Here is a 14296-nt window from a genome sequence, read left to right on the forward strand (position 1 = left end):
GGCAGCCACATGATAAAGGGCGTAAGATGTGATCAGGTGAGCACGTATGAAAACATCTACGTCTTTGGGGTTTAAGCTCGAGTAAGATCTGAAAAGAATATCGAAGGTATCGGGGGTCGGAGGTCTCTACGCCACATGTCCTGCCGTCCAGCGCGGACGGGCGCAGACGGGCTGGACTCTGGCGTGACTCCGGCGTCACTGCGGCGCACTCGCAGCGCGCACACGCTGCGCGCCATATTAGCCTGTTTAAGTAGGACTCTAGTCAGTCCACCTGACTGCTAGAGCGCGAGTCAACACAGCGCTTCCCCAACACCCACCCAAGATGGCGCCCACCTATTATTGAGGCGCGAGGGACCGGCCCGTCAAAATAGCAGTGAGGGCACTAATTAAAGTGTAGCAGTGCGAGCGGGGATAAAACCAAGGGAAAACAGTGATTAAAATATTTTAAAATAAACGACAAAACAGGAAGTTTTAAAATACGTAGGAGCGTCCTAGTGCGTCCAAGTGCGGGCGTAAGTGCAGCAGTGCAGAGCCAAAGCAAGGGGAACCTACCTCCTGCCTGCCTTATGTAGTGGACTCGATTCAGCCTCTAGTCAGTCCACCTGACTGCTAGAGCGCGAGTCAACACAGCGCTTCCCCAACACCCACCCAAGATGGCGCCCACCTATTATTGAGGCGCGAGGGACCGGCCCGCCAAAATAGCGGTGAGGGCACTAATTAAAGTGTAGCAGTGCGAGCGGGGATAAAACCAAGGGAAAACAGTGATTAAAATATTTTAAAATAAACGACAAAACGGGAAGTTTTAAAATACGTAGGAGCGTCCTAGTGCGTCCAAATGCGGGCGTAAGTGCAGCAGTGCAGAGCCAAAGCAAGGGGAACCTACCTCCTGCCTGTCTTATGTAGTGGACTCGATTCAGCCTCTAGTCAGTCCACCTGACTGCTAGAGCGCGAGTCAACACAGCGCTTCCCCAGCCCCCACCCAAGGTGGCGCCCACCTATTATTGAGGCGCGAGGGACCGGCCCGCCAAAATAGCGGTGAGGGCACTAATTAAAGTGTAGCAGTGCGAGCGGGGATAAAACCAAGGGAAAACAGTGATTAAAATATTTTAAAATAAACGACAAAACGGGAAGTTTTAAAATACGTAGGAGCGTCCTAGAGCGTCCAAATGCAGGCGTAAGTGCAGCAGTGCAGAGCGGTCGCATATGCTCTCGGCCGCTCGCGTTGATGAACTGCCCATTCGCGTTGAGAAAGCTGCAGCTCGAGTAAAAATCTACTTGAGCGGCAGAAAAGGTAAGCTTGCACTTTGCATGGTGCTGTTCGCAATGTTTGCACAATGCATACAAGCATCCGGCACTGCAATCACAGCAAACTGCATTTTTCTACCGTACTGCGCCGCTTGCGGAGCTCCGCATAGTGCAACAGAGTTTATTTTGCACTTGGCGTAGCTTCGCGTTGTGCAACTCCGCAAACTCCGCCCAGGGTTAGTAAAACTGCTATTGAGGGAGTACCATGAGTTCTGGTACTCCAATGGGCTAAGTCTCTCGCTGCAACAGATGTAGACTACAAATTTGATTCTATATTAAAAAGACAAGCATTTCTGCAGTACGAACGAGAATATCCTCTCCCGAATGAAAACTGTAACCCCAAGTGGTACAATCCTCTATCGGGGGGGTGGCATCTCCATTGGCAAGCAAATTATTAGTATTCTGTGTTTTCCTGCTGGCCAGTATGGGGAAATACTGCTTCAAACTGCGCTATTTTCTTCGCTATCCATAATGGTATTTGCTACCACTGAGTGGGCATTCTTCCCAATACTGCGTTCGTGGGTTTAAATTTGGAGTAGTCAGTTGAGGTTGGCCAGCTTGAGCAATCATCCAGGTTGAATTGTCAGTGTTCACATTACGAACTGTGTAAGGTTTTTATATAGTTTTACTACGTCTCTGTAAAGTGTACGTACTTTTGCTGCTGACAATGTATCCATGTCTGGATACAGTGTGTAAGCAGGTAGGACCGGCCAGGTTGCTCCTTCTCTGCTGAGCGGACCGAGTCTCACATTTGTTGCGGTGAGTGGGAGGACGCCTTTAAACCACTTAATATGCTGTTGGTACATTAACTGGGCTTCTATGTCCACGTATGAAAAGTATTCTTCAGGTGTGTCATCTCCAATAAAGTATGATACAACTTTGTGCGTGCATCTGCAGATGGTAATCTGGCCCAAGAAAAGAATACCTATGTTCTGAATGCCTCGTGTCTCTTAATCACAAACGTAACACCACCACCCGTTGCTGGAAGATCGAATTGTAATATTTTCATAGTAACTGCATGTCTTACATTTTCTGTAATGTTAAGAGCAACTTCCTGATCTTCCCCTGTACCCCCACTGCCGTCTCCAGTGACAGAAATTGTGGGAGGAAGAAGAAAGGAAAAGAGATAAAGTTTTGCACAATGTAGGACTCTTTAAATCCTTCAATATTGAATAACCCACAGTTTATACATACGATCTACCCACTAAGCTGATGCATATTTCCCTTTTCATTACAGACGTCTCTGGTTAAATGTGAGTAGGAATCACTGAGGAAGCATGACTGAACTACTCAGATTTGACTGTTAAATAAGAACCAAACTAACGTTGGTGGCGGCATGATGTGCAGTTCACAAAAATACATATGATCTGCATGTTTGTTGGACAACATGAACTAAGGGCTTGGTTCCTAAGACCCGGCTTCCCACAGGATTTGTTGGCCCATAGACCAGCTGGCTCACAGTACCACCATAAGCCCCCTAACTTTACCAAGGAGCGAATAGTTTCTGGCAACCACTGAACATGACAACCTATGACCTTTCAGGGATTGTGGAACCAGTACATTACTTTTCGCTCAGTCAATCGTGCTCACTTAGTCTCAGAGAGATACACAGAATAAACTTTGGAGATGCTTTTAATAAGCATTTTTTGAACCAGCGCCATTCTAGTATGAAACATATGTGCTAAAATAATCAGTAGACTGAAGCAAACATGAGAGGTTACAGCCATCAAAAGAGTGAACAGTATAAACATTTCCACCATAGTGCTAATGCAATGGATATATGCAGGCATATAGAAAAACAGCAATCTTTGCATACTTATAGAATGTGGACCTATCATGTATGTGGGTGTGAAGCAAAGAATCCCATAGGAGAGTAACAACCCCATTACCTGATGGGAGAGAATGAAGGACCCCTGTCTTGGTCATGAGTTGGACACCACGCAAGGGATGTCAGACCACTGTGTGTTGAAGCTTCAGCATGCAGAGACCTCTGTGTCAGTGTCAGCGTAGAAGCGTCTCCTCTCGCTATCTAGTGAAGGTGCAGTTATTTCATATCAAAAGGGTAGCCTTGGGGTCTACCTAGATCGATATGTTTATGATTGTGGTTATGGAAATGAACCTGAATCAATATTTGTAACTATGCAAAGTATCCCTGTTGCCCGACGATGAAGATAGTGAGGACTTATGTTCAGAGTACGTTAATCCTGTTATGCATGTCATGCCAGAGGATTAAGATATGATGCTAAGAATTCTTCATGCATAATAAATTAGGCAAGTTTCAAGGAACCCAGTTGACATTTATTCAACTGATAACTGGGTAAAACTTAATTGCTAGAACCATTATGCAGAGCCAGGTAGGACAAATGTAGGTAAAAGGTCACTTTGCTACTTAGGCCTAGGTTAGGAAACATAACAACATCCCCAGGCACCAGTCTCGATGAGGAGAATTTTGTAGAAGTGCTACAATATGAAATTGTGTGGCTCCATGCTGATTCCATATGCATATTAGAACCTCCCCTCCTAGCAGACGCTATTTCCCTATCTTTTGCCTTTCTGCATTCTAAGGAAAGTGAACAATTGTTGGTAACTATGTGATGACTACTAACTTGGGACCTTTGCAAATGTTAAAAAGACACCCCTCTGAAGAATAGGAGGTGGGAGGGCAGTGAGGAATTTGCGTTAGAGTATCCACCAGAAAGAGCATTACCAAAGTTGAGTAACTTGTTCATCTGATGTATACTTCTAGCAGCACAATCCTCACCTTGCATAAATACGAAAACCATAATTCCAAATGTGTAAAAGCTGTGTATTGGGCTCTGACCAAAAAGTCTTGAACAACTAAGAGGGTGAAGTGACCATCCTGCTAGACCTAGCTGTAAAGGCAGTAATGCTTTGTGAACGTGTGCACCCACACATATGTTGCAGTCTGGCAGTTATCAAGGTCAACACAGTGATATCAGCCTTGGCCCTATTGGAATGGGCCCTCAGACATTCCAGGGACTGCTTCCTGGTCAATGCATGGCAGATCTTAATGGAGAGGACTATCCACTTCATCAAGGTACTCTTCTGCACAGCTTTCCCCTTTTTTTGCTTTAGAGAACCTCACAAGAAGCTGGTCCTTAGTACAATCTATGTAAAACCTAAAAGCTCTTTGGATCTCAACAATACAGCCTGTCCTCTTTTTTTTTCTTCGAGGGATTGGGGGAACAAAAAAAGCAAGGGACGGATTGCCCAACATGGAATGGAGTTACGAATTTTGGTAAAAAGGCCACAAGTCCTCAGCATCAATTTATCCAGAAAAAAAGTGGTGTGCAGTGGTGACAGTGTTTGCACTACACCCATGCAATGCTATGACATTATTGCAATGAGGACAATAGTCTTCCAGGTCAGGAGATGCAGCGAGCAGCTATGTATAGGCTCCGAAGGCGAGTACGTGATGAATGTCAAGACCAAGTCAAGGTACCATGTGGCATCACAAATGGTTTTGGGGGAACAAGTGTGTACTGTGCAATGTTCAGAACTGTTGCCACTGTGTGTACTTGACAGGATTCTCCCAGTGGTGCAAGACTCCATGTGCCACCTCCGGATATAGATGTCAATCCTGATCTGCCAGATGATGACGGCTTAGTTTGTGCATTCTGGCATTCAAGGGCCCTGTGAGGTGGTTTCCAACCATAAAGCTGCCCTGGCACTCTAGCCATCTCCAGAGGCAGAAAGTCTCCTGGCACAGGACCCCACACTGCTCTGCTTGTTGCCGTACCACAGGATGGTGGTATTGACTGTGAGAACCTTGATCAGCTTGCCCTTAATGGATGGCAGAAATTCTTTCAGGACTAGACAAATGGCCCGTAGCACCAGTAGGTTTATGTAGAGCAAACCATCCACTGGAGGACATAGCCCACTGATCTCCACCTCCGAAAGGTGACCTCCCCCCTGCGAGCCCAGTAGTGATGTGCCCATCACCACTGTCTACTCTGGGTGGGAAAGGGAGAGTAGCCTGTCACAGAACAAATTGTGATCGGTTAGCTACCAAGAAGACCTGAGTGGTCTTAGAAAGGTGGCCTTGATAATTGACCACTAGGATTTCATATCCCAATTCAAGACTCTCGTGTGTCACCTGCTATAGTTGACAAGGAGTATGCACGAGCCAAGAAGTCTCAGAGCCACCTTCACCTGGATTCAGGATCAAGCCTGAAATATCGGGAACACAGTCAGACTGTGACAGACTTGTTACTGGTGAAAAATAACCCTGTACTCCACTTGTATTGGATCTCCCCAATGATTTTCATGAACAAACAATTAATCTCACTTGGAGTGAAGGAGTCAATTTCCTGCATCTGTGGGCACCACTAACAAAACTGACTGGTCTGCTGCTCCTGTCATTCTATTACTTCCCAGCAACACAGGTGGTAGTTCTGCAGCTCCCTAGAGGCCTGACCTGTCTTCTCAGCAATATAGTGGACAGTTCCCTCATCTGAGCCGCTGGGACCAAACCCCTGTGCAACGCATTGATTTGCTGTTGCCTTGCAGCGTGGGCCTCTATCTGTGGTGAGCTGCTGAGGTACTCTTGCGTCTCCTGAGCCTTCGGCCTGTGGGCTCTCTTGAGAGGCTTCCTTTGCTTCAGTGGGCTTCCTTGCTTGCTCGGGGCTGGCTCTGACACTCCTGCTCCTGGGAAGACCCTTGGGACTTGCTTGTCCCAGCGTTTGCATCCTTTTGCTTTCCATGCCATTTCACTCTTCAAGTACCCACTCTTGGATTCCACTGGACTCCTTCACAGGCTTCTCCAGAAGCATCTTCTTCAAAGCCTTCCATTGTCGTCCACTGCAGTTTCCGACGCCAAATCACCCTTATGCATCAGGCTTCCCTGGCGCAGGTAATCTGGTTCCTTGGTCATCCAAGGGTTGGGTGGTCTCCTGACTTCTGTCCTCCAAAGGGTTTCTTCGGTCCTCTGGGAAGGGTCCTTCTTCTTTAAAACTGACACTGCAACTACTCCATTGACTTCCATTGGGCATGCAGCTGTGTTTCCACTCTGCACACAGCCGCTGTGGGGCTCCTGTGTATTTAACTTGGGTGTATCCTTGTTTCCCAAACTCCTCTGAGTATTCTGTTTCAAGTCCCTTTCTCCTTTGCAGTTTACATTTCACCTTCTAAGTATATGGTGTGGTCTCCCCCTTGAGTCTAGTGTATATTTGTGCAACTTACCTGATTATTTGGAAGTATTCATGTGTGTATCATTAATATCTCTGGGTAGGAGATATACCAATGCGTTAGTGGTTGTGTTGTGTAATAAATAGACTTATTTTTATAAATCACTGTGTAGTACTTTTTTATCTAATCTACACTGTTGATTAAATGTGGTAAAACAAGCTGCTTTACACTCCTTTAAGATAAGCTTGAAGGCTGCTCTCCACAGCTACCACTTTGAGGGCTTTCTATGGTTACCAAAGACCACTAAAATCACCATAAGTGTTGCCTGAAATAGTGCAAGATGCACCACTCCTGAGAGAGTTCACCATATGCTAAGTCAGAGTCCTACAAAGTATCTGCCAGATGTGGTGGATTGCTATCCTTAGAGAAAATGCTCAATCCTGCCACCCCACTGGTTAGGTATGGGCTGCTGAAGTGGCTTGTTAGCTGTTTCAGCTGGAGAAGAGGAGTTGGAAATAGTGGTGCCCTTACTGATCCATCCTTTGCCAGTCAGTTTAGCCTCAGAGATTCCAAAAGGACTTGGCTGAATCATTTGCTGGGAATGTTGCCTCTACCTATACACCAGCCCTGTGTAACAGCGATTATATTTCCAGAACTGGTGCGGAAATTGTTTGCCGCAAGTCGACAAGCCCAAAGAACGTAACTTAGCTTTGCTGCCCATAAAGCATTTCAATATTTTAAGTAAACAGTGGTCCTTATAAAAGGGGGCTGAATAGGAATATGATTAATATAGACTAGAATCAGTGCTATATTGCTACTGTCCAACCAGACAGTACATTTTATAAATGATTAAAGCCAAAAATAATAAACACACAACAATAAAGCGGGACACAGTCCTGCGTCCTACAAAACATGTAGAATTAGACGAAAACATTCAGGCAAGAAAGAAACAACTTGTAAATAATGCAATTCCACCTTGGCGCCCAAATGGTGGAATGCTCTTCCTCTGGAAATAAGATCACTACCCACCTTTCAGGCATTCAAAAGGGCTTTAAAACACACCTTTTTGCGCAAGTGTATCTGTAGTAATGAAGCGTTTCCCCTTTTGATCTGTTTTGTTAGGCGCCATGATGCCTTCAGGTTATTGTTTGCGCATTATACATTTTATTCATTCATTCATTCAATTAGTATGAACAAGCTTAGAGGTGACAGCCGTGGCACTTGTTTTATCACAGTCGATTAATGTGCCAGCTGTTCAACAACGATAACGTTTCGATAAATTAACAAAATACTAGGATCATTATCAGGACGGTATGATACAAGCCTGAAAATTGGTGCCTATTTGTGGGGCAATTGTGGAGCTGGGATAGCACCAGTGCACAGGGCCACATAGGTGGTGCCGATGGCGGCTTTAGTCAGGGCCTCTATTGGGCGGCCTGAAGGGGTAGAGAGGGTACCAGGTGCCGATACACAATGCGGTTGCCTCAGTGGAAGCTGCAAAGAATTTCAAAGCAGAGTCCACCTTCTCTTTAAAGAGGCAAGACCCAGTAAAGAGCATATCAATTATCATAGCTGTATATCTCCACAGAATCAATGCACCTCATCCAGGCATGTCTTTGAAGGCCCACACTGGTGCCAAGCATACCAGCAATGCTATCAGCAGTAACCATACTAGGACAGATAACATACTTGGCAGTGTCCTAGCCATCATGTATGGTCTGAATCAGAGAAGCCCAAACGACATCTGGGACTATTGGACAAATCATGATGGCCATGTCCCAAAGGGCATGTGTGTTTCGGCACATGAAACCATTAAGAAGGAGGCCCCTAGGGTTGGATGATAGGCATGAAAGATAGGGGAGAACAACCAGATTACTACTGAAAGGTCAACCTGCCTATATTGACGATAAACTGTGCCAAGGGAGGGTCACTGAATATATAACATTACTGGGCTGTAATGTAGAGTTCAGTGCACATTACAGTGTTTTTTGCATTGTTGGGCATATATATATATACTGATTGTGTCAGCTATTTTACCTCATGTCTGTTTTACAGAAAACAACAACAATGTACATAACTATTCACCTTCCGATTAAGACACAACATTGGTTGAGCATTATTCCACCTTTACCTTAAACTTCTTCTGGCATAAGTTATTTAGCAATGCTGTCTGAGTCCCAACTGCCAAGAGTTTGTATATTATTCAGTTGCATCTGCGTTTGCACTTAACAGGTATGTTACGTAAGGGGCCCAAAAATCTTTTGGCCTTGAGGCTTCAGGTAGTTCAGCAAACACAACAAAAGTCTCCCTCAAGACCTAAATTATTCTACAATGGATTTAGTACGCCTATATGTAGTGAGCATATTCCAACAATAATAAAAATATATTTATTTTATTTCATTTCAATCTACAGTACACTTACACCTACGGTTTTTCCGATGGGGTTGCCCTGAAGATTAGACGTGCCGTCAGTGATGCGGGTTGCCGGCGTAGGTGAAAGTACACTGTAGATTGAAGCTCAGATAATTTATGAATTCAGAAGCAGGAGGTCCGTTGGACGACTTGCAGGCAATCTAGGCGTCTTGCACTACTTAGGCTTTTTGTGAATATTGGTGTCCTACGCACGAGAATCTCTGCATATTGATGGACGGACGTTGTATATATTCCCTTTAAAGACTTTTTCCAGGAGTAGAACCCTTTGGAGTAGCTACTAAAAAACTCTGAGCGACGACACATAGTGCTGGATCGCCTCCAGATTTTGAGAGCGGTGCTTGTGGTCAATTGGTTGAGAAGCGTCTGACCCTCAGACAATATACTTAGATACAGCAGTCTGTACTGTTATATAGGACATTGTGAACTGTCCTTCTGGTGGTACTTTCTTCCCCGAGTGGAGTGGCACTGGTGAGGGCAATATATCTGGCAGGTCCTGATGAAGGTGGCATATCATCTTCCAGCCACCGAAACGCGTCGACTACTGCCCTGAGATCATCCTGCTTTTTTGCAGTTCTTGTCTTTGGTCCTTTCAACTACGTTGATATTCTGTTGTTGAGTCCCCCATATATTTTTTTTAATGTGAAGGCTTGTCTGGATGTGTGTGAGTAAGGTCTGAATGGTTGTTGTGAAGTTGTATTGTTTCTCTCTACCTTGGTCTATTTGATTTAGTTGTATTTATTGTGTTGTGCTTATTTATGAGTTTAGAATCTATGTTGAAAATGAAAACAAGTATTTAAAAACATGTATAATCAATGAAAATATTTTTGATAAAAGAAAAGTATTTTTATTATTGTTGGAATATTTTGTTTAGTGGGTCAATAATTTGGTGGGAGTGCTCACTGCATATAGGTGGATTAACTCTATTGTAGAATTTAGGTCTTGAGGGAGACTTTTGTTGTGTTTGTATACTTTACTCCCTTCTTCTCCCTGACCGCAAATTTGATCCCATAGCCATACTTTTTTGTTTGGGAACCTTTCCCACCACAACAAATGGATATTCCTTGCTTGGCTAATAGCAGTGCCTAAAATAAAAATTAATTTGATCTTCTGTAATGTAACTGGTGCTCATAAAATCGCTGCCCTTGGCCTGAGTTCACGCTTAAACTACAATAAAAAATAACCTGCTGTTTGCTCATGTTTTAAGAGTCTGCAATGGCTGGAATAATAATAAAAGAGGATTCTTTATACAATAATAAATATGTCCTTCTTGACATGGGTTTTCTGCCTTTGTTTAGTTTTTATTTTAACTATCTGTCATGGATCATTAAAGCAGAATTAGACCACATTTTAAACTTTGTTCATCGTATGTTTATTTTTTAAAGTACATATTGATCAGAGGAGAGAAAATGCCAGCATTAGAAGATTTTCATCATTTCCCTACGATCAGAACATGAAATTACCAGTAACTCTGGTTAAAAAATGGACAGGTGGCAAACATAGCCAGCCACATTGTGAGTTGTGGCCTCACTTGCAAAAGGTAGAGTTTCTAGCTTTCACCAATGTTTCTGGCTCTAGGAGCTTTAAAATATGTAATTTATCAAACATTTCTCTAAAAAGGAGCCCAATCAGACTAGCCAAATGCTGTTTTATACATGGGTACATGGGTGAAATCCGGGAATGTGGGCCACTTTTTTAAGAGGTGCCCAGGTCTATTTGTGACCACAACGCGACACTGGGAACGGCAATAGGGAAACTCACCAGAACTCAGAGGAGACTCCCAGCACCCAAGACATGCAATACAATTCTGTACTAGGGCGGCCTCAGGGTAAGTAGAGTTCTGAGCACCTTGACCTCACTGGTAAAACCAAAAAAGTAAGCAGGGAGCCGAGGCACTAAACTCTTTTGATACAACACTTTCAGCAGGAGCATGAAAAGTAGTATTTGAAGCTCCAGCGAGAACAAGCAAGACAGCTACCATAAAATGAAGGGCACCAGAAACAACACAAAATGTTCTTGTACAAAAGCTACAGCAAGCAGAGCAGAGCAGAGCAGAACAGACCAGCTCACACCTTACAAGCTTCAATTTGTACTTCATGGAGTGCAAAGTATATGTGTGCTGCAGAGAGCAAAATCCCATGTCTGGGGCACAATTTCTGCTTTATTTTGTGAGTTCTTCCACAAGTGGGGTATTATACGAGTATCCTTTATAATCAGGGAATTAGTTCAATTAAAACAGTGAATGTTGTCAGGCATTGTTTTTCTATTTCTTTAGTTAATTGGAAAACATATTTTCGGGAAAAGGTATGTTCCTGGATCCCGCACATGGACAGAGAGTTTCTACACTTTATTAATAACAGAGAGAACCCAATGGCACCGAAAAGAACACGTTTCATCAAATTACATTTCCAACAGTGCAGTGTACTTTAGAGTTGGAACTCTTTACAACAAAAGAGGACATGGTTCAACAGTTTTGAATAACATGCACTGTAGAATATTGGACGTAATCGTTTCCTCCCAGTATTGCTGTACTCTCTACTCTAACCCAACAGTCTCAAGTACGGCATCACACGTTCTCACAAAACCCTTTTCTTTAGAATACACGTGGAAAATAAGAATATAAATAATTTCCACTAATCAAGAGTGCACATATCATACTGTAGGCTACCGGAACCAATATTTAAACAGGCCAGTGACTTACCTGTTTTCGTACTTTTCTTGGGGGAACCTGTAGAGAGTAAATAACACGTTTAAAAGTGATACTGCATATTTCAAACAAAATATTTCCTTCTGCAAACATTTTCTTAAATGCAACACAAATCCTAGCCGTTGTCCAGAAGACTGTTTCAGCCCCATTTAATAAACTTTCATGGCCTAGGAATCAATGGATTTAAAGCAACAAACAATGCGTTACTTACTTCCCATAAGGCTATTTCTGGTGGATATTCTAACTGAAGATTCGTTACTTAGCTGATTACGAGTCTGACGATCCGAGGACCACCAGGTTTGTGGCGATGGTGGTCTCTCCACCGCCCTATTATAAGTTGGGCGGTGGGATAGAAACAGCCCGCCGCAGCTGCCAGGGAACCACCATTCCCCGGCGGTGTTGCAGCAGTGTAGGGCATTAATATGGTTGGTGCCACCGACGCGGCCCCGCCAAGCATATTAGGAGTTTCCTTTCCTGGCGGTTGGTTGCTCCTACATGAAAACCCTGGCACAGAGGAAACAAAGATGCACACTGGGAGGCACAATATGTACTCCCCTGTGTGCATTCACATCAGTTCCTGCACGGCATGGACATTTCAATCCATGGCCTGCAGGAATTCTTTGGTGTGTTTCCATTGCGGTGTTTGTTTTTAGAGGCACCGCTGTGGGAATGCCATAAAAAAGCCATCAGACAGGAGGAAACTTTTAAGCTGGCAGGCGGCCTCACCATGGGTTGGTGGTGCGGCAGCGGAGCAGACCAGGCGTGGCTCTGCCAAACTTGTAATCGGGCCCTTAGTGATTCCTCACCTTGTGAATCTCCCTACGCACTAAACTGGATCATGAAACTCATGCAATTGAAAGAGGTGGAGCCATTGGCCTATGTTGCAACTTCAACCCACCTCCGGACATGACAAGACAGAGCCGCATAAAAGTGCCATCGCAGCAAGTAGACATCGGGTAAATCATAATTTCTTTACATGCCAAAGACATGAAAAATAGCAGACAAGTTTAATAGTCTAACAAAGACCCTTATTAAATCCTGAAAATCTGTGCCGCATAAAGGGGAGGCTGGAGAGTGGTGAGGAATTTGCAGGTAGAGTAACCTTGAAGGTAAGTAACTTAATCTGCTGGATACTTCTAACCACAGATTTCCCTCTTTGCGAAACCAAAGCCAGGGAAATGGCCCTTCCTAGGAGGTAGGTCTAAAGAGTGGGTTTTACAAGGGCTCTAGGGAAAAGAGAGGACAATATTCCCCTCCCTAAGGAATTGTGAATCAATGCAGTAGTGTCGCTAATAGTATGGGCCGATGCTTACATGGCTGCTTGTCAGATGCGTTATTCTGGAATGCCCTGATCTAGGGCAGTAGTTGTGGCGTATGCCCTAGGGTAAGAAGCTATAAGGTTTTCAAGAAGATCCCTTTTGACCAATGTGCAGCATTGCTTAAAGTAGAGGATAATTCATCAGGAGAATGTTTGATTCTGGACTGCATTTCCATTTTTGGCACCAGCAAACTTAACAAACACCTGATTATCTTTACTAGAGTCTCCAACAGGTCGATTGACCTAATAAATCACAGCCTGCATTAGTATATCTCTCGCATACCAAGCTGTCAGCTGGTTTGATATGCAGCTTCTGTTTTGCTAAGCAAGCACTTTAAAAGATTGATCATTTCGTGATGCCAGGGAAGATCACAGTGCAGGACTTTCACTTCTGTAAAGTCTTTCTTTGTTTTCGTTCCCAGCTTCTTTCTTTTTTCCTTTCTCTCCGCCTTTCCTTTCCCTTTTTCTTTCTATCTTTTTGCTGTCTTACTTTTCTTTGATTGTTGATTTTTACTTGCTTTCTCTCATTTTCTCTTCTTTCATCCCATGTCTTTAATTCTCTACTCCTTTCCAATTACTCTTCTTTATTTCTGCTTTGCCTTTCTCTTTTTCTGTCTTTTCTTACTTTATCTTTTTTTGCTGGTGTTTTTCTTTCTCTACTTTGCATCTTTCTTCTCCTTTTTTTCCTCTACCACTTCCGCATATCTTTCATTCATCTTTTTTTCTGTTTCAACTTTCTTCTTTACTCTTTCTCATTCCTTCTTTCTTTGTGTATTCTTTGCCTTTTTAATCATGTTTCTTTCTACGCTCCATTTCTCTCTTCTTTAGCTTCTTCTCATTATCTTCTTTTACTTTCATTCGCATGTCTTTTCTTCTGTTTCTCTGCCTTTGTTCAAATTTTCAGCTGTTTTGTCTTTCTTTTTTATTGTTGTGCTTTTCTTCCTTTCTTGGTTCTGATTCTTTCTTATTTTTTTCCTTCCTATTTCTTTATTTTTTCAGCTTTTTTCTCCTTTCAGCTCACTTTCTGCTCCCTATCATTTTAGCTCCATTTCCTATTCTTTCCTCTGCTTTCATTTTTCTTTTCCCATCTAATTTGTTTTTGTTTCTTCCTTTTATACATCCTTACTCCTTTCCCTTCTTTCCTACATCCTTTCCTTCAACCCTTTCTTCTTTTCTTCCTTCCTTTCTACACTCCTCCCTTCCTTCTTTCCTTTCTCTTCCATATTTCCCTCAAAATGTCTACCCTGCTTCTTTTTCTTCCATCATTTCCATCTTTGTCGCTCCTTTTTCTTTATTTCACTTCTTTTTTATTTGTATTTTTCTTCTTTCTCCATCCCTTTCTTTTTGACTTTTTTTCTTGTAGTTCTCACCTTCCTTAGGCACACTTC

General features: G+C 43.3%; 1 protein-coding gene across 1 annotated transcript in view; it reads right to left on the reverse strand.

The window, feature by feature from the left end:
- LOC144827959 (uncharacterized) overlaps positions 1-14296 on the reverse strand; it is a 1280260-nt gene that overhangs the window by 742597 nt on the left and 523367 nt on the right. The window contains exon 9 of the mRNA XM_078686117.1: positions 11585-11611. Within this exon, the coding sequence (XP_078542243.1) occupies positions 11585-11611 (27 nt within the window). The remainder of the gene's footprint in view (positions 1-11584; positions 11612-14296) is intronic.

This window comes from Lissotriton helveticus, chromosome 4_1, assembly GCF_964261635.1.
Source record: "Lissotriton helveticus chromosome 4_1, aLisHel1.1, whole genome shotgun sequence".
NCBI lineage: Eukaryota > Metazoa > Chordata > Amphibia > Caudata > Salamandridae > Lissotriton > Lissotriton helveticus.